The sequence below is a fragment of the Chanodichthys erythropterus genome, chromosome 13, assembly GCF_024489055.1.
Source record: "Chanodichthys erythropterus isolate Z2021 chromosome 13, ASM2448905v1, whole genome shotgun sequence".
Lineage (NCBI taxonomy): Eukaryota > Metazoa > Chordata > Actinopteri > Cypriniformes > Xenocyprididae > Chanodichthys > Chanodichthys erythropterus.
The window spans coordinates 11,533,947-11,555,405 of NC_090233.1; the positions used below are offsets into that span (position 1 = coordinate 11,533,947).

Below are 21,459 nucleotides of genomic sequence, written 5' to 3' on the forward strand. Positions count from 1 at the left end.
CGTGAGTCATTACTGGCAACAGAACCAGGAAATACTGTATAATCAAGCAGCGCTTAATGTGTTATTATGGCAAAATAATTATTTATTTTATGAAACGATTGTAATTCTGATAGTATCCCCCCTTTTTTCAAAATGTAACTGTAATCTGATTACTACGTTTTTTTTACGTAACTGTAACGAATTACAGTTATAGGATTTTTGTATCCTGATTATGTAACGTCGTTACATGTATTTCGTTACTCCCGAACCCTGTCTGTAAGATTGTACATTTTAATATTAGAAACAGGTCTAAAAGTATAAGTTAGATGGCAGATATATTATATATTCTTTAAAGCTTAATTTATTATTCTGGATAATCTGGATTTTTTTTAAATAGAGATCTCATTCTCCCATGATTCTTAAAAAAAAAAAAAAAAAAAAACATGAGACAAACATAAACAAAATAACATGTAATTTACTTAAAAAAATCCTACTTAATGTTATAAATAAAACATATTTATTAATTTAAATGAATTAATTATGTAAAAATTGTTTGAAATTACTGAATGAAGACTTGTTTCGTTCAGAGTTTTTGTATGAATCTCTTAAATTAATGATTCAGTGATATACATCAAATACATTTTAACAGTCACTGGTCACCACCTACTGGCACAACAATCTAATTTTTATTTGAAGCATAAAATTAGGCAACTAATGCCATTTACTTATTTTGATCGCTGCCGCAACATCAATGTTATATCTGATTATATAAATTTTTATTCCAATACTTTCGTCATTTTTTTTTTTTTTTTTTTTTTTGATGTTTACAATGCAGAAATAGAAATACTCTGTAGTTGAAAATACTGTTTGTGAAGCTGTTACACACATATAGTTTATATGGCCGCTGCTCTCTCTGGGTCAGCAGCAGCATGAAATCAGGTTTAAATATTCTGGTGTGATCATATTTTCAAACGTTTAGACATAGCAAAATCATTGTAATTTTGGAATAAGATTGTGTGTGTTTAAAACAAGATTGTGATAGTTTAATTTCATACATATGGACCTATAGCCTATGTATTTTTGTATGTCATATTTGTAACAGACCTCAAAAGTAACCTAGGGTGCTTCTGAGATCCATGGTTACTATAGTTATCGTCTGTGGTGGAGCCAGTGTGCCTGAGGACCAAGGCGGAGCCTTAGGGAAGTCGGAGCCAGACGGAAATGAAAGGGTGGAGAGACAGAGGGCTGCTGATGGCTTCAGGTAAAATAAGGGAATCACAAAATATAAAAACAGTTATTGATCATCCAGGTAATGACACAGTATTTAGAATCACACGTATGTAAACTTTTGAAGTGGGTCATTTGTGTAAATATCTAGTTCAGTCATGAAACTCTAGATGGCACAGGCTGATAGTTCCTGTACTATCACATAATTTATAACACAACCAAGCTGATTGGCCTCTGCTGATTCTGGCGCCAATGAGCTTGCTTGCTCAACATTTAAATAGGTTAACAGCTGGTCCTGCAGCATGCTATTAGAAATCCTTAACCTCCCCCAGCTCCACCTGTCACCTGGGATTTATGTATGCCTATTCATGCAGCAGCAGCCGCATATCTAAAGCCGCGTTTCCACCTAAATTACCCAGAACAATTTGTCTCAGGAACGTTTTTCCCTGGAACTTTTCCCCCAGACCTGTTGCTGTCTGTGTTTCAAACACAGTCTAAAGTACCATGAATATTAGGCAAATTAGTCCGGTGACGTAGGATTCCATGTGACTTTCCAGTTCCCGCTGGATTTTGTCCTCCAGATATATAAGCTTAATATAGCCTGAACCTCATTGTTTGTCCATTGGTCGTATTTTTTAAACTCCATTGTTAATTCAAATAGCAAACGTCTCTTACTGCACACACCACAACAGACTTTTAAAAATGGTGGTTGAAATAAACTGCTGCGTGGAGTCAGCCAATCAAAATGCTGCATGAACTCAACCAATCAGCATGTTCTGCACCCAAGTCTCACCCCCGAAAGTTCCTGAACTTTGAAAAGTACTACCTCGCGAGCAGGGACTTTCTGAGGGGGAAATTTTTCCCAGAACGTCATTTAGACCCTGGTTCCTGCGGTCAAAACACACAGAGTACCACCCCAAAGTCCCTTGTTCCTGGGCAAAGTTCCTGCGGTGGAAACGCGGCTTTACATGCTCACAGCAGCATGTCTGTGTATCTCTTAGCAGTAGCTAAGCCCTGAAGCAGCAGCAGCATGCATAGCAGATAAAGTCTGCAAAGACCAAATAGCCTACCATCGTCATTTCCATTAGCATGCCAAAATATACTTACAGTAGGTTGTCGAGATTGAAATTCAGTTATTTTGTCTTGTGTACTATATGTAAATGTCTCATAATAGCTTATTCATGAGAGTACTAAAAAAAACCAAGCAATTTTACGATCCCTCATATGAATTCTCAAATTCTGCAAGGTGTATGTAAACAAATGGCCACATCTACGGACATATGTCTCTGTACTTCTCTGCGCATTGACAATAAAGTTACATTTAATTTAACTTGACATGAACCACATGGATGTGAAATAATGTAGTTGGTAGGAGGAGGTCATTGGTAATGTACTAATCTTCGGACTGCACAGTAAAGGTAATAGTTATGATTCTCAAGACATGGAGGCATAATGTAATATATGTCTTTTGCTACCATGTCTTCCTCAATCTAAGATGGCATCTGAATTGTGCCCAACAGGTCTCCATCATTAACACCACCACCACTAGAGAATTTGGGTGGTGTTACTGGAGGGGGGGTTCTGTGAGGCACCGTGAATATGCAACTGAAGAGGAGTCCCTCGTCCTTCTGCTTGGACCACAGGGGCTGGGATAATCACATTAGTGGAAGATGGGAAGTAGACAGTGGCGTGAAAGCCGGGAGAGCAATGGCACGACTAATCCCGTTACTGCTGAGAGAGAAAAGAGCGACGCTGGCTCTCTGCGGAGGCTGAGAAAAACCCTACTTTCCCAGGAGTGAGTTCACCTGTATGGTAACACACAGAAGTTGGTCTTTTGATGCCTATTACGAGGAGACAATTGGCACTTGGCAAATACCACTGCTTTTTTTTCTTTTCTTAACACCATCTCGCAACATCCCACCCTCCCCACAGTTGGGCGCTATTACACATTGTCGATGTATAAACAAAACTAAACAAAACAGAGGACAGGCATTCCATGAGACCCTCTGTGACTCCCCGCTGGTGAAGACGTCCCCTACAGTAGGAGCTGCTGTGTGTGGATCGGATAGAGAGGGGGCGGCGCTTCCAAAAACACAGGACTAGCTTTATCTGTGAATTGTTCCTGCACCCGAGTTCAACCTTAATGCAAACTTAATACAAGAACAGTACAATAGGATCCGCTCTATAAAACCGATGCCCTGCTGAATTCACTGGCAGATGGCCACAATCAAGGACAGTCCTAGACTGACAAGGAATTTCATGGGGCCGATGGGAGGACATGTCCTGCATCTCCATGTATTTTTCCTCAAGAGCAGTGCAGAAGCAAGATCCCTTGCACTCCCTGGCAACAGTGAGAAAACAAAATGTCAGATCTGATCCGTCAAGTCTTTAAGCCCTCTTCTTCTGTCTGCCTCTCTCTTGTCTTTCTGGATTGTACTGTTGTATTGGTATAGGGATTAAGCTGAGTGGTTAAACAGTGATTTAATGAACTTTGCATGGCAGCATGCTGCACTTCAACCACTATCGCAAATAAGCAGGGCCAGTGGGAGATCGCTATGGGAACTTTTCGGAGCCATATGGAAACGGGGCAAGGGCTTTTGAGGCTATGGGTTTTTAATTCCACCAAAAAAACAATTTCAAATACATGAAAACAACAGAGTCAGAGTGTGAGAAAGAATGCTTTCGGAAAAAAAACAGACCACCAGGTGCTCTGTGTGTGTGATGCAGACAGTAAACAAAACAATGTAAGAAAGGGATGCATCCGCTCACCAGACTGCTTTTCACTTTGCCATGTATTATGTTGTGCTAACCTTTCATCACAATAATGCTCAGCTTTAAATCAATTATACTGCGGATGACCGCATCATCCAATCTAAATCGCAAGATTTAGAGTCCCTTATTTCAGTTTGTATAATTTAATTCTCCTCTGATGATCAGGAATAACAGATGTTCTTTTAAGACATTTAATGAACAAATACTTTTTTTAATGTGAGAAGGACAAAGAAATAAAATCGAATTTGAACACAGCCGACAGGTAAAAACTATGCTTGCAAAATGTGAAACTCTATTCAAAGGCGTTCATAAAATGTCATTCCATCATATTCAGATGTACAACACCAAGAATATGTGACATTTCTGGAATTCTGAAAAAGTTTAGCGCTAATGCCACTATTGTGGTCTGTTAACTTATCCCATTCATGAGCCCTACAATGCACCCGACAGTGGGTTTGAATCATTAAAAGGTTGTAATCCCCCACCATTGTGTTCAAACAACACTACGTTTTAGGTCTCAAATCAGCAAGATCTTCAAAAGGGAATATCCAGAATTAATTTCCTGACCTCTGTCATTTTAACAACTATATATTTAGTCCTTAACTGAGTGAAGTGAACCAAGTGAAATGGTGAAGAGCAATATTAAAATATGGAAATACCTGGGGGAATAAAAAAAACCTCACTTGGTGTCATTTTATGTAAACAACCAAAATCATATTGGAGTATCTTGATGTTTTCCTGAAGTCAAGGTGTCAACCAAGTCACAAGAATAAAATCAAATTTACATTACAATGAGATCTGTCAAAGTTAATGCATTAACAGTCGGAGTCACTGTCTTGTGGGCAGAACTCTTACAATGAGAAAAATGTACAAAAAATGTACCTGTAGAGGTACAACAGCTTGTCGCTGCAGAACCAGCTCACATCTACACCTAAAAGGTGCATATTACCTTACACTCTAAAAAATGCTGGGTTGTTTCAACCCAAATTTGGGTCAAATATGGACAAACCCAACTGTTGGATTAAAAAATGCGTTTAAAAATTTAACCCAATGGTTGGGTTTGTCCATTTTTGACCCAAACTTGGGTTGAAAAAACCCAGCATTTTTTAGAGTGTCTATTATATGTAACCTTAAAGGGTTAGTTCATCCAAAAAGGAAATTTCTGTCATTAATTACTCACCCTTATGTTGTTCCACACCCGTAAGACTTTTGTTCATCTTCGGAACACAAATGAAGATCTTTTTGATGAAATCTGAGAGCTTTCTGTCCCTCCGTTGACAGCTACGCAACTACTACTTTGATGCTTCAAAAAGTTCATAAAAAGATTGTAAAACCTATGAATTCAGTGGTTTAGTCCAAAATTTTTGAAGAGACTCAATCACTTTATATGCTGAACAGATTTAATTTAGGCTTTTATTCACATGTAAACATTCATCAACTCACACATCAGTTGTGGTAAACGGAAGCTCAAGCATGTTCGCTTGATGTGCAAGAACCAATGAGGTTCATTCTCGTGTTACACAGCATGTTTGAGATTCTGCAATAACTAATGAGGTTTGTTCATGCGCGTCAAGCAGGTTCAGTTTAGTTTCTGTTTATATTTGCTGATCAATGTTTATTATTGTTAACATTATTAACATTTTTAATGTTAACTCCAGTCAAAATTTTTTGGAGACTAGATCGCTTTATATCATGAACAGAATTTATTAAATCTGTTCATCATATAAAGTGACCGAGTCTCTTCAGAAAATTCATATGGATTAGCTTTACGATCTGTTTATGAACTTTATTAAGCCTCAAAACACTCAAAAAAATGAATTGTTGGATTTACTTTAAAAAGAAGTGTCAAGTGGTTCCACGCAACTATGAGTAATTTGTACAAATGACAATTTGAACAAAATAAATTCAAGTAAAGCTGACAAAATTTCTTTGAGTAAATACAAATCATTTGAATGTTACATAATATTTATCATGTATCATAAAACATTGAAATAAAATCAAAAACATTGCAGTTCATGAAAATTTAACATTACACAATCTTATGAGAGGAAGGTTATGAACATGAACCCCCATAATCCTTGAAACTTCACCTTTTTTCTGTACGAAACTTCAAAAAGCATTTTTTTTTTCAGAGGTGAGACACATGTAGACATCATATTTGGTGCTCTTCACCCTAACAATACACTTACAGCCACTTACACCTGCCTTTTTGAGACACCATGATAGGAAAGTGGTTGGTCTGGGCCAGTATACTGGCTGTGATGGCAGATCTCTGATGTTGATTTAATCCATAATACAAATGTCATGGCAGTCCTTAACATACGACTAATCAATATTATACCAGTAGCATTAATGTTTTTATTGTTACAGCTTAACAGACTGCAGCTAACTTTTGCTAGATATCTAACCTACTATAATAGTGCCATTCCATTATTGCACAGTGTTGCCATATGGCAACACTTTTGCTAACTTTTAAAATTTCTCGACATTTTCTCGATTTACCAAAAAATAATTTCATAAAAACTTTTTTGAATGGTGAATATGTCATCATACCTTACCTGAGATGATGTTACATTTTTTTTTGTGAATGTGACATGGGCGGGTCCTTGTTTTTTACTGACGTTTTAGTTCGCTTTTTTCAACTACCGACAAGAGACGGCAGTCTGTCAGATATCGTGTCACAGAAAGAAAATTGCATCTCATGTGACTTAACCAAAGCACATCACTGGCTAAACTAAGGTCTTGTGGAATGCCACGAGGGTGAGTAATTAATGACAGAATTTTCACTTGAACTAACCCTTTAATAATTTTCTCCATACCATTTTCTGTGCTAAAAGATTTGCTGTTCATTCTTTAGATTTCTTGGTTTGAAAGTATAAATCTGGTAGTCAACAGCAAGTCCACAGCTCGTTATCAGCCCTGGAGATTTAACATTTTAATCACTCAATAAACATTTGACTTTGGCATAAATGAGAGAGAAGTCAATCTCCAATTCTATTATACTTTATGAAGACACTGTAGAAGTTTAAACGCTGTCGTATTCTGCATAGATGTCACACAGAGAGAGGGAGAGAGAGCAAGAGTTAGTCACACAGTTATTTGCACACAAACATTTTGTGGTACAAGCTGAGGTTCAAGAGGTAACACAGAAAAAAGAAATATATAATAAACAAAATAACATTAGCAGATCATTCAATGGAAAGAAAAATAAAATAATAAATATAGAAAATAGTGCAAATCATGTTAGGTTCTTACAAGACCTTGATTGCTTATAACTTTCTTAATTTAGAAATTCTTAATAATTTACAGTTTCTGTTCAAAAGGTTGCAAATTTGAACCAAGAGTCTTTTCAAATAAACACTTTAAATACCTACTTCCTGTAACTTGGGCGTTTGGCTTGTTTGAGTACATTAAGTTTATTCAAAACTTCCCTCTGTATTGCATAACATTCTTTGAGAAATTGACATCATTCTTAACTCTTTCCCCAACAGTGTTTTTTTTTAAAAAAAGCAACATTTTGAACAAAAACGCTGAGAAAATCACGTTTTTGTCAAAGACTACATCCAGATCGGATTCAGAACGATGATAAAAACATAGATGGAGTAGATTGAGCCCATCAACACCCCCAAAGCTTTACAGTCCTATACCTCGTTCTGGGTCGACATTTCTTTCGGTAACGTTAGGCAGTTTTGATTTATACTATCGAAAGTTTGATGATCGTGTTAGATTACATGTTCATAAGCAACACTTGTTTCGGCTTCTTCTTCACCTATGTTTTGATCTGGAGATTCTACACTGTTTCAGAAGATGTTTAATAGCACCCCCTGCTGTATAACAGTGAAAACATGGATTGCCAGAAAATTCCGCCATTGGCGGAGAAGCGTTGTGTCATAAATGGCGGAGGGCCCTATTTTAACGATCTTAGTGCATGGCACAGGTGCACTTAGGGCATGTCCGAATCCACTTTTGCTGGTTTAACGATGGAAAAAATGTTTGGCGCACCAGGCGCATGGTCCAAAAGTATTGTACCTAGTCTCTTAATGAGTCATGGGTGTGTTTTGGGTGTAATGTGCAATAAACCAATCAGAGTGTCATCTCCCATTCCCTTAAAAACCCAGATGCGCTTGCACCATGGTGGAATATAGACACTCTCATTGACTTTAGACCAGGTTTTTGTTGGTCAGTGGTGCAGTCTATTTCAGTTGCATCAAAATAGCAACACGCCAACAATGCGCCTGAAAACACCTTGTTTTCAGACCAGCAGGCCCATGGGCGAACAGACGGCACGAGTGCATTTGCTATTTAAAAAACGTGGGCGCTGGATGTGAAAATGATAACTGCGTCAGGCTGAAACTGATAAATCACACTTGCGTTGTGCCTGGTGTCTCATTGCGCCGGGTGTATGATAGGGCCCAGAAAATTCAGTCAATGGCGGGGAAAGAGTTAATAATCAACTATATGTGGGTGTCTGAAGGTGAACGTACTTTCATATTTACATGGACGGTCTCTATTCTACCATCGTGTGTGTGGCGGACTATGATCAGTCAGACCATTCATTCTCATCAAGTTCTGAGTCGTCTTCTGAGTCGCTGTACTCCACAGCAATGCGGCGAGAGAGTATAGTGGCCACGTCATTCCCCACTGGCTCTCTTTTAGCCTGCTGTTCCTGTTGCTCCTGTACTTTCTTTAGTTGGATACCTGAACAAACACACAAAACACATGTATAGTAGCCTATACAGTACACAGGGACAACTTGTTTTGTGCACAGCATTTGAAATCTTAATGTAGCTGTTGAGTTTGGACTAAAAGGGTTGGTTGATTATGAATTCACTTTTTTAACTTTAGTTAGTGTGTTATATTGATGTTTGAGCATAAACAACATCTCCAAAGTTATGATGTAGAATTAGATATTTCTTATAAAGAATTTGCTGTTTAAGGACTACAACAAACAAACGGCAGGTAGGGACTACAACAAGATTCTTCCTGGGCTGGTGACCCCTGAGATCACACAACAAAGCGGGTGGGGCCATGTTGGGCTGCTTTAGAGAAGAGGAAGAGTTGTTGTAGTAGAGTGTTGTTATCATGCCGTCATTTTACACCGTACTGCTTCACAAACGAGGATCAATTCAACACTGGATTTGCACAAAAGATTAACATGACGACACATGCTAGTCCATGTGTTGAATCAACTCCACAGCAACTACATCAATTTATCCACTAACTGTTCAGAAACGTCCAGTTTCATTCTAAAAGTTGTAACTTCTTCCTGAGTCTCTCCATCAGTGTCGACTCCGGTTTGAACAATGTAAGGCTGAACACCAACACTGACAATCCTCAATTTGGCTGTGTGAGATTCTCCAGCTTTGTTGTTGCTGAGCTGTTAAAGCTCCACCCTCTTCTGGAAAGGGGGCGGGGAGCAGCAGCTCATTTGCATTTAAAGGGACACACATAAAAACGTTGTGTTTTTGCTCACACCCAAATAGAGGCAAATTTGACAAGCTATAATAAATGATCTGTGGGGTATTTTGAGCTGAAACTTCACAGACACATTCTGGGGACACCAGAGACTTGTATTACATCTTGTAAATGGGTATTTTTAGGTCCCCTTTAATCATATTTCAAAGAGAATAGAAGTTATTGTGAATTGACAAATAAAGATGTACGTAAGTTAATAAAAAACACTCTAAAGTTCAGCTAATTTCATAATAATATAAATTTACAATACATTTTCATTTAATTGCAAATAAGTTTACAAAAACATTACATTTAGTTCAAACTTAAGTATATTCTTTTAAAGTATATTATTTCCTTAATAAGTATGCCAAAGTGTACTTCTGTATACAGTACTGTAGTCATGTTAATGTATGCCACTATGGACAGCACAATCCTGTTGCACAAAAACACTTCACTTACCCATGCGTATTGCTGAGAGTAGGTCACTGCGAGCGTCTGTGACAGGCTGCAGATTGTGTCTCCGTCCCTCTCCAAATGCTGCTGGATGAGGTGGTATGGGAGGGGCCGGAGGAGGAGGTGGACCTTCGGGGGGTGAAGATAAAACCGGTCCAGGAGGTGGGACAGGTGGAAGAGGATACCGTGAGGCTGATGCGATTGGTCCAGGATGAGGAGTAACCGGAGGTGAGGCAAAAGCCGTCTGTGCAGATGGAATGAGGGGAGCCAATGGAGGAGGTGGCGGACCTGAACTGGCATAGTACTCCATCATACTAAAAGAGAGAAAGAGAGAATGTGAAAAACCTAGTATTAGGAAACCTCACCATGTATCCTCTACATGGACCAGCATACATTGTCATTCGATAGAGGATTTTGACTATTAGCATCAAGCCTGGTCCACTTTGTAGCTTTTTCCAGTGCTAACTGTATCATTTCAGTATACCTTGTAAATGCAACTTAGTTTCCAGACCAATTTGAGCCTGCTCTTACATCTCATGAACCGTGTGCAATATTCATCAGACGGTTAGCGAATGAGTTGTGGGAAGTTCTTGGGTATGCTATCAAAAGCCCATTTCACACTGGACACGCAACTAGTGCATTTTTTTTCGACTGTGCTGCCATTCTAGATTATAGAAGAATATATTACAGGAGGAGGAACTTCAACACTCTTATTTCTGTCATTTTTGCTTATTAATATGGTTGAATTAGATCATTGAAGGTCAGCTGCAAAGATATTAAATACATAAAGCATATTTGTGCAATTTAATATAGTTCATTAATGCAGGCGTAAAATCTGTCTTACTTGTTTAATCAGTGTTTGTTGGCATAAAATTCTGAGATTGAATTTCACTGTTTTTATTAATTTTGAAGAATACTGAATATTTTCATGCAAGTGAGAAGAGTAAATGCATGTTCACATTTAGTCTAGAATTACAATACCCATTATGTTTACACAGCGCACACGACACCTCTGACCTTACCCCATTTCTCTCAAGCTGAGCTGTTAGTCAATAAATGTGAAAAAGTAACTTAGATATTTGTTGTACATTGAAAAAAGTAATGTGTTACTTTTACTAGTTACTTGAAAAAAGTAATCTGATTATGTAACTCAAGTTACCCCAACACTGCTTATTACGTAAATAATATACAGTACTTCAGTGCTAACTAAATGTAATGTTTTCGGACATATAAAACTGGATGTCAACTGCAGTTTAATGAAGATGTGTTATAGTTTAAATGCAATTAGCTGCTCTTTTGACTCATTTAATCAGGACTTAAGTACATACAGTATGTCATTTCGTAACTGAATTAAATTGTTTGAATTAAAATGTTTAACTTGACATTATTACAAAGTAAGCCTTTTAAAAATGTACTTAAGAGTGTTAAGAAACATAGTCATAAATTTGTTCTCTCGTTAAGTACACTTAAGTGGCCTTTTATTTAATCAAAAAGTATAGTACACTACAAGTGCACATTCAATACAATTAAAGGGTTAGTTCACCCAAAAATGAAACAAATGTCATTTATTACTTACCTTCATGTCGTTCCACGCTCGTAAGACCTTCGTTCATCTTCAGAACACAAATTAAGATATTTTAGTTGAAATCCGATGGCTCAGTAAGGCCTCCATAGCCAGCAATGACATTTCCTCTCTCAAGATCCATTAATGTACTAAAAACATATTTAAATCAGTTCATGTGAGTACAGTGGTTCAATATTAATATTATAAAGCGACAAGAATATTTTTGGTGCGCCAAAAAAACAAAATAACGACTTATTTAGTGATGGCCGATTTCAAAACACTGCTTCAGGAAGCATCGGAGCGTTATGAATCCATCGGATTTCAACTAAAATATCTTAATTTGTGTTCTGAAGATTAACAAAGGTCTTACGGATGTGGAGCGGTATGAAGGTGAGTAATAAATGACATTATTTTCATTTCTGGGTGAACTAACCCTTTAAGTGTACTTCTTTTTCACAAGTAGCAGAACAAAACCAAAATTCACCATAAAAGCATCACGATTTTTTTTTTTTCCGAAAAAAGAATGCAACAGAAAGTTTAAAAGATTTACACTAGAAATACAACTCAAAGGGTTAGTTCACCCAAAAATGAAAATTCTGTCATTATTTATTCATCTTCATGTCGTTCCAAACCCATAAAACCTTCATTCATCTTCGGAAAACACAAATGAAGATCTTCCTGTCCCTTCATAGACAGCCGACGCAACTGACATTTTGAAGCCTCAAAAAGGTAGTAAGGACATCATTAAAGTAGCCTACTACATGTGACTCAAGTGATTTAAACTCAGTGGTTAATCTCAATTAATGAAGATTAATATTTTGTATATAGAGTGGTAAATTCAACGCTATCTCACGACCAATTCGTACTTATTCTACGAGGTGGCTATTTCGTATAAATTCATACGACATCACTCGTGTGAATTCGTACGATTTGTCTAAACCCCAGTGACGGTTAGGTTTAGGGGCGGGGTTTGGGGTAGGTCATTCGTATGAATTCATACGAATTTGTCAACTCGTAAAATACATACGATTTAGCAAAAAACGTATGAATTAGTACGAGTGAGGTCGTATGAAGCCACCTCGTAAAATACGTACGAATTGCCGTGAGATCAGGTTGGGTAAATTATGTTTTTTGCACAAACAAAGTACTCGTGTCACTTCATAAAATTGAGAGTCACATGGATTACTTTAATGATGTCTTTACTACCTTTCTGGGGCTTGAAAGTGGTAGTTGCACAGCTGTCAATGGAGGGACAGAAAACTCTCAGATTTCATCAAAAAGATCTTCATTTGTGTTCCAAAGATGATCAAATGTCTTACAGATTTGGAACGACATGAAGATGAATAATTAATGACAGAATTTTCATTTTTGAGTGAACTAACCCTTTAAGTTGTAGACTAATTTTATCATGTAAGCTATACTACACAACGTGTTATATGGCTTAACATGTTATGGTTATATGGTGTGTGTGAGAGGTAGGACACTATCGCATCACAGCAGACTATAATTTTTGCTATTACCCATAGTCTGTTGGTGGAAGCGTGATGGTTCCATTGACTCCATTTTCCCGGGGCAGGTACTGTGGAGGAGTTGGATGTGTTCGAGCGAGTAAGCCCACTCTGTAACCTACATCAGCATTCACAGCCGCCCCTACAGGCCCTCCAATGCTGTGGTACTCGTGCTCTACCCCTCCATTGGCACTAGATGATGCTGTCTCCACAGGCAGGAACGGGTGCGGCTGTGAATGTGCATGACTGGCTCGTGCTTGAGCATGGCATGCTGGGATTGGGTAGTCAGAGTTGTTTGGATGTGGTCTGTTGAAAAGAAGATGAATGCAAATCATTGCAATAATGATTTCTGAGGAACTGAATCATAAGAAACAGATATTCAAAGAAATATCTTCTTTCAAAGACATACAAAGTACTTTGGTTACACTTTACTTTAAGGTGATGTAGTTACATTGTACTTACTCAAATAAGTACTGAGCAATATTAATTAACTACATGTACTTACTATAGCCTATAGTTACGTTTATGGTTAGGGTTTGGTTTAGGGTTTGTTACTTTTAATTATGCATAATTTACTGTTATTACTATAGTAAGTACATGAAGTAACGTGTAACTACATCACCTTCAAATAAAGTGTTACCAGTACTTTATACAAATATACACTATACCAAAAAACTGGAATAATTAAAATTTAAAATGATCCTTCAGAAATCATTCTAATATACTTATTCGATGTTGTTTTGGCTGCTTAAAATTTTTGTGGAAACTCTGATACATTTCAAAAGAACAGCAATAGAAATAGCAATCTTAAAATAAATGTCTTTACTGTCACTTTTGATCAATTTAATGTGTCCTTGCTGAATAAATTTATTAATTTATTATTATTAAAATCATTTTTAAATCTTACTTACTCCATACTTCTGAATGGTAGTGTATCATAAAAATAAAGCAGTAAATAAGCAGTGAAAACTGTTTTCAATATTCATAAACCTAAGAAATGTTTTCTTGAGTAGCAAATCATCATATTAGAATGATTTCTGAAGGATCATGTGACGCTGAAGACTGGAGTAATGATGCTGAAAATAAATCTTTGATCACAGGAATAAATTATATTTTACTATACTTACTAGACATTTGTAGTCTAAAATGTAGCTTTGCTCCAGAGACTTTCGGTGGGGTGTACTCATTTTTGCATCACCTTAATTTGTTAAGTTAAACAGATGTTATATTAAACTTAGTCTTGCCAACATTTTGGAAATTGTTTTTGTGTTCATTGAGATATTGTTTAAAATGTTACTTTTCAAAGGGGGTGTACTCATTTACGCTGAGCACTGTATATACATGTGTGTTTCTTTCAATTTATTGCCAGTTCTCGTCGAGTTTTACCTGGTTGTTCTTTTCATTGTAAATAAAACTTAAGCTGCTGCAAACAGATCTGTTTATTACATCTTTATTTTGCAACCTGGTGTGACATATATAATTTGCAAGGATAAATAATTAATAATAAACTGCAATATTCTATTTGATTTAATTGTGCCTTTGTGCATATCATTGTATCAATCATGTCAGTGTGTCTTTTAATGTTAATGTTTGCATTGCATTCTCTCATTCAATTATTATATTATTAAGAGCCTTAATGTAGCCATTAATATTATTATTATTATTATTAAAAAAAAACTGAATAATGAGTTGAAATTATTTTTGTGGCAATGTGATTATGGCATAAATGCTGTTTAAAATAGCGGACAATATCTTTACAGCATGAGGGATACATCTGCAGATGGAAAGCTGACAAACCTGCCCTCTGGAGACAGTGAGCCTTCAGATGATACACCCCTGTGAAGTGGATGATGATGATGATGATGATGACGATGGTCCGGTCGTAGCTCCTTATCAAAAGCCATCATGTTCCATTCCTGTCTGCGGTTATGAGCCTTACGAACCTTCTTCACCTCACGAGGCAACGTGCCATCAACACACCGCTTCTGCTCCTGTGCCATAGTGTTTATGAAGGAGAGAGGAAAACTTTTAACTTGAAAAAACTGAGCAGTACAATTTTCCTCTGGTAGAGGTTTGAGTTTTCACTTCAAAAATTAACTGTGTGTGAATAGGTCAAATATGCAAAATTCATAAAGTCATACACTGCTGCGAACCCAACTATGTTTGCAAAAACGTCGTTACCAGATTTATAGACATTCGAAACATTCAAAGGAGTGATTATTTTACCCTATGTTTCCTCTTCTCTTTTCTCTTGTCTTCCGTGTCTTGAAGCATTTTCTCCTTCCACAAGTCGAAGAAATATGAGGGGTCTGTGTAGAATTTAATTCCATCAATATGGTCATCCCTAGATCAAACAAACAAACAGCAAAACTCATTTATACACAATAAGCATCTTAATAATATAAAGAAGAGTATGAAAGCACACACACACACACACACGTTCGTTTTTGTGAATTGTGGGGACATTTCATAGCCGTAATGGTTTTTATACTGTACAAACTGTATTTTCTATCCCCCTACACTACCCCTACCCCTACACCTACCCATCACAGGAAACTGTGCACACTTTTACTTTCTCACAAAAACTCATTCTGTATGATTTATAAGCCTTTTGAAAAGTGGGGACATGGGGTAATGTCCTCATAAGTCACCCTCTCATTGTAATACCTATGTCATACCCATGTCATTATACACATTTGTGTCCTGATATGTCACAAAAACATGCACATCTATACATCCCATAGATGTAATGATTTTTTTAACCCTACCCACAGAAAACTTTCTGCATTTTTACATTTTCAAAACCTTTCATTTAGTATGATTTATAAGCTGTTTTCCTCATGGGAACCAAAACAAATGTCCTCATAAGTTCACAATTTGGGACATTTGGTCCCCATAATGTAGAGGATACCAGGTAAACGGGTACACACACACACACAAACACACACACACACACACACACACACACACACACACACACACACACACACACACACACACACACACACACACACACACACACACACACACACACACACACACACACACACACACACACACACACACACACACACACACCTGTAGGCAGTGAGTATGTTCAGAGGTGGTGGTTTGTCACTGGTGTTGTACATCTCAGTGGTGGGGTTTGGAATGCTGCTCTTTGTCACCACCTGCTGGTCTTGAACAGTAGAACTCTTAAAGGCTTTACGCATGTTAATGTCCTGAAGTGATACTGTGGCAAAAAAAGGAAACAGAGAAAAGTACATCAATTATCCCTAGGCACACAAAATCTGCTCTCCACAGATTTCCACAGAATTAGAAACACCACCATTTACAAAGTCCTAAACATGCCCTGTATAATCTATGAGTTGTGTTTTTTTACCCATTTACCATGTTTAAATCAATTACACAGAGTTTATAAAAAATAATAGCAAAAAAAATAGTTAAAAGAAAAATTACAGATTACGCCTGGGCCTATTAATATTTCACTGGTACTAGTTTAGTATTATCGTTTGGTTAATCTTTGACATTTAAAGGAATGTAACATGGCATGTCGTTGCTTACCACAGACAGTAATTTTTATTTATCAATAATTTATATGCATATGCATCCAAGGGGTGATGTTGTTATAATTTAAAAAACATCTAATTAAATGAGAAACATAGTTGACATGATTAAAGTCAGCATGAAACAGAAGTTTCTTCTCTACTGTGACATATAGCTGAAGAAAAACTATAGGTATCACAGCACTTTCATAATCACTAAGCCATATAGTGATTTCAGTTTTATTTAGATTTTTGTTCAGCATTACTTTAACATTTTATAATGTGCATGCCTTAATATCTTCCTCTTATCTGAGTGACCATGAATGATGGAGTGTTTTAAGTCAATCCATCTCCTGAGGATTAAGTTAACTCAATTCAATATTTCACTTTCCACATCCACCCCAACTTGTTTACCTTAAGGAGTTAGAAGTACCGTGACTACTGTAATGTCCTCTCTTAAGAAATCAGTTTGTGTTGCTGTCAATTTACAGTCTCTTTTTAATGATAGGCCTTACGCATGTGTCATTCATCCCTGCTTGCTATTTGGGGAATTAAAGGGATAGTTCACCCAAAAATGAAAATTTGATCTGCTTACCACCAGCTCATCCAAGATGTAGGTGACTTTGTTTGTTCAGTAGAACACAAATGATGATTTTTGGAATTCCCATTGATATGCTTCATATGAATGACAGACAGCAGCGGTTGGAGTTAAAAATCATCATTTGTGTTCTACTGAACAAACAAAGTCGCCTACATCTTGGATGCCCTGGAGGTAAGCAGATAAACATCACATTTTCATTTTTGGGTGAACTATCCTTTTAACCCAGCGCTGTGATTAGTCAAACTCTTCTTCTTTTGCTTGATTTGAGCACTATGCGTGCGGAGTCACCAGGTTTTTGCACAGTTTAATGTGACAAATCATATCAGCGTACTTTGAGGTCAAGATGTGTACCCACTGCGCAAAATGCGTACATGTTGGCAGGTCTGTGAAAAGAACACTTCACAAAAAATTACACCCAAGAGAGGAGATCCGCATATCCTGTTAAAAGAGCACCCCGCCCCATCTCTGGTCAAGTGTAGGCATGTGACGGTATCAAATTCTCATGTTGCGATTAATTGATTAAGCTTTTATCACAGTATACGGTATTATCACGGTATTAAAATAAGTTGCAAAACCATTTTTGTCATAGTTTAACAGGTTTAAGAACTCTTTTTGTAATAAAACAAAACAACTCTGACTGAAATTTTCAAACAGATTAAAATGCAATAGAATTACGCTATAAAGAACAACAGATAACACTATTTAATGCATTAACTAAGATTGAGCAATAGCTACATTTGTTACAGAAAGTGTTATTTTTTGTTAATGTTAGTTTAGAAACACAACTGATCATTGTTAATTTTATCTCAGGTCCATTAAATAAGTTCTTTTGATTTTAGTAATGTTATTAAACAGTAACTAATAAATTAACATTAATTAATAATAATTAATACTTTATAAGTATTTTTATTGTCAGTTTAGTGATAATAAATTAACATGTTAACCAATGAAGCTGTATGTTTTCAAAGTTTTACTGAACAATAACAAATAATCAGAACATTTCTAATCATTAGGGCATGTTGTAGTCCAGATTAAAATATAAAAATGTTTAGGTTTGAAAATAAATATCCTATTAAGTCTTTTTTAAGTAATCAGTATTTGGTGCTGTGATGAACAACACTGAGATTACAAAAAAATGAATGTCTGTTTGAAGCATTTTAAAAACTTCACTAGCGCAGTTACTTTGTTTGCACGGTTTCCGTGGTAACCGCTGCACGCTGCTGTTCCATCAGCGCCCTCTGCTGTCAGAGAGTGAACACGCACTTTCATTCAGCTCGTCTCCTTCACTGGTGCCGCCATGTGCTTCTCGTGCACGTTGGGATTGTTTACATCTGAGCGCGTGTCCTTTTGACGCAGGATACAGTGGTGTTGTGCATTTTATACGATTGATGGGTAAAGTATTCTTAACTGCCTTATAAAAAATTATTAATTGGTAATAAATTATTATTTACGGTATTCTGAAGTGCCGACGATTACAATATCGTGCATATTCATTATCCCGATTTATCGCATTAGCGAATATCAGCACAAGTCTAGTCAAGTGTATGTGATCCTTGACCTTTGACTGACCTTCTTCCACACTAGAGTCCAAATGAGTGACCTTGACTGCAAGACGGTCTATGCGGTCCTGTAGAGAATTTGCACGCAGGTAGAATGTATTAGCTTCATTAAAGAGCTCACCAAACACGTCCTCAGCATGTTTACCTGATGGAGATAAAACAGACAGAAGATCAGAGATGAGCTTTGAAACAGTCATTTAGTTCAAAACATCTTACAGCACACTTATTAGAAATTATACTCTCGATGCAACCTGAGGCTAAGGCCCTATGTACATCTGGTATTAAGATGTGTTTTGGTCGATCGGATCACAAGTAGACAAGAAAGACACGTTCCTGTTTACACCTGGTGGTCTTTTGTGGCTGTTTGAACGCATTCGACCACATGAGCATCTACACTACGAAAGCAATCCGGTCCAATGTGTTTTCGACTACCCGTTTACACCTGTATTAGTGTCATTCACTTGCAAAAATGCATCTTTACGGATTAGCCCACTTTTAAATAAAATTTCCTGATAATTTACTCACCGCCATGTCATCCAAGATGTTCATGTCTTTCTTTCTTCAGTTGAAAAGAAATTAAGGTTCTTGATGAAAATATTCCAGGATTATTCTCCTTATAGTGGACTTCGATAGAGCCCAGATGGTTGAAGGTCAAAATGACAGTTTCACTGCAGCTTCAAATGGCTTTAAACGATACCAGACGAGGAATAAGAGTCTTATCTAGTGAAACAATTGGTCATTTTCTAAAAAATATATATATGCTTTATAAACACAAATGATATTCAACTTACGGAAAGAAAAAAAAAACTGGCGCCGCGTTCGTTCAATAAGTAGAATAGGGAAGGCGTAGGACATACAGCGTAAGCTTTTTGAAGAATACAGAGAGCAGAAGCACGTGCAAGGCGATCATTTGTGTTTATAAAACATATACAGTTGTATTTTTTTTAGAAAATGAGCGATGGTTTCGCTAGATAAGGCTCTTATTCCTCATCTTTAAAGCTCTTTGAAGCTGCACTGAAACTGTAATTTTGACCTTCAATCATTTGGAGTCCATTGAAGTCCACTATAAGGAGAATAATCCTGGAATGTTTTCATCAAAAACCTTCATTTCTTTTCGACTGAAGAAAGAAAGAAATGATCTTGGATGACATGGGGGTGAGTAAATTACCACAAATTAAATGATATGTGTCTCATTCCATACATTCACACAAAAACATATATGATGCACACACACTCAGATAGGATATTGCAGGCAACATTAATTCACCAATTCAGGATCTTTGACCTCACAGAACATGCATATACTTGGCGTCCACATCTGTCGATCACTTTCTGCACTTCATGGGATTAAGGTTTAGAGCATTTGCTGGATGCCAGTGAACAAAAAAGCATTGTTATCCCATTTCATTTCCTCTTGTGATTTATAGTGTGTTTGTGTAAAACAGAGCTACTGTATAGATTCAACTATATTATGATTTGAACCGAAATGAAATGCTAAACTGTGTTCTCAGAACAAAGCTGTCTTTCATAAATGTCAGGTTGCATATGTTTTTTAAATGTATTATATATATATATATATATATATATATATATATATATATATATATATATATATATATATATATATATATATATGTAGGCTATTCTTCTCAAATCAGTGTCAATGCAGAACATTCCCATTGTGACTTTTTATTATTGTTTGTTTTTGTCGGGCTGGGGGATATTGATAGAAATGTTCAGTTGGTTTTGCTTTGTTCACAATGATTATTGTCAAGAGAACATTTTGACATAAGAAAATCAGTATTATCATGTATTACATGATGGTATTGTAAAAGCAGCTTTTTAAACCAAGGCAGAAGAAGATAAATAACCCTTTGTATTAAAACAATCCTTTCAAGTTTGAAGAGGTCTGACAAGAAATTCATACATTTTATCATAACATTTCCATTCCCAGTATTCTGGTTTAAAAATAAAAATCTATTTTAGCCAATCTATTAAGATAAAGTAGGTCTTACTGAGGCTGCTAAGTTGGCGAATGATGGCAGAGAGAGTGTTGTTGGTCACACACTCCAGCTCATTGCTGATGGTCTCAGGTAAAGCTCCTCTGCACAGGTGCTTCGGCTCGATGTTTCTCTTGACCAGCGGCATGGCTTCAGCTCACCACACACACACACACACACACACACACACACACACCTCAGCACCTGTAAGAACACAAACACAGTCAGTTAGACCACATATCCTCACACCTTCCATCATTCACCTTATCACATAACGAAGTGTACAATAGGGTTTCCATGTTTTATGGCAACTTTCCATTTTTACATTTTCAAAAAACATCACTTAGTATGATTTATAAGCCGTTTTCCACATGAGGACCAAAAAATATCCCTTACAAGGGCAAGGATTTCGGATAATGCTATCTAGGGTTTACTAGAACCACACTCACACACAAACACACACACACGTGCAAAAAGTATTCAAAATTATTTGTTTTACTATTATCTATCTAAAAAAGTGTGTTTATGCTGTCTTTCTTTAAAAATACAACTTGTTTTAATATTTTGTTATCTAATTCATTGACATCTAAACAGTCCAATAATTCAGGTGTTATTGTATGTATTTTCCTTATCAAAATGCTCTTTTAGTCATCATGAATGAAGTTTGTGTATCTAACTTAAGTTATAAATTTATCTGACACATGTCATGACTAAATGGCAGAATATATTCAGATATATAGATTTTTTAACAATTATTCCTGCTAGTTTTAAAAAGAATAAAAAACACTTAAGTGAAA

At 36.6% G+C, this 21,459-nt stretch overlaps 1 protein-coding gene across 1 annotated transcript; it reads right to left on the minus strand.

The window, feature by feature from the left end:
* Positions 1-8,518: 8,518 nt before the first annotated feature.
* On the minus strand, positions 8,519-20,810 carry wasf3a (WASP family member 3a). The gene is made up of 8 exons (XM_067407586.1): positions 20,678-20,810; positions 18,673-18,807; positions 16,036-16,189; positions 15,184-15,301; positions 14,755-14,948; positions 12,970-13,263; positions 9,892-10,199; positions 8,519-8,676 (listed from the first exon to the last, which is right to left on the minus strand). The coding sequence occupies exons 1-8, from the start codon at positions 20,808-20,810 to the stop codon at positions 8,519-8,521; spliced, it is 1,494 nt and encodes a 497-aa protein (XP_067263687.1).
* Between the last annotated feature and the right edge of the window lie 649 nt (positions 20,811-21,459).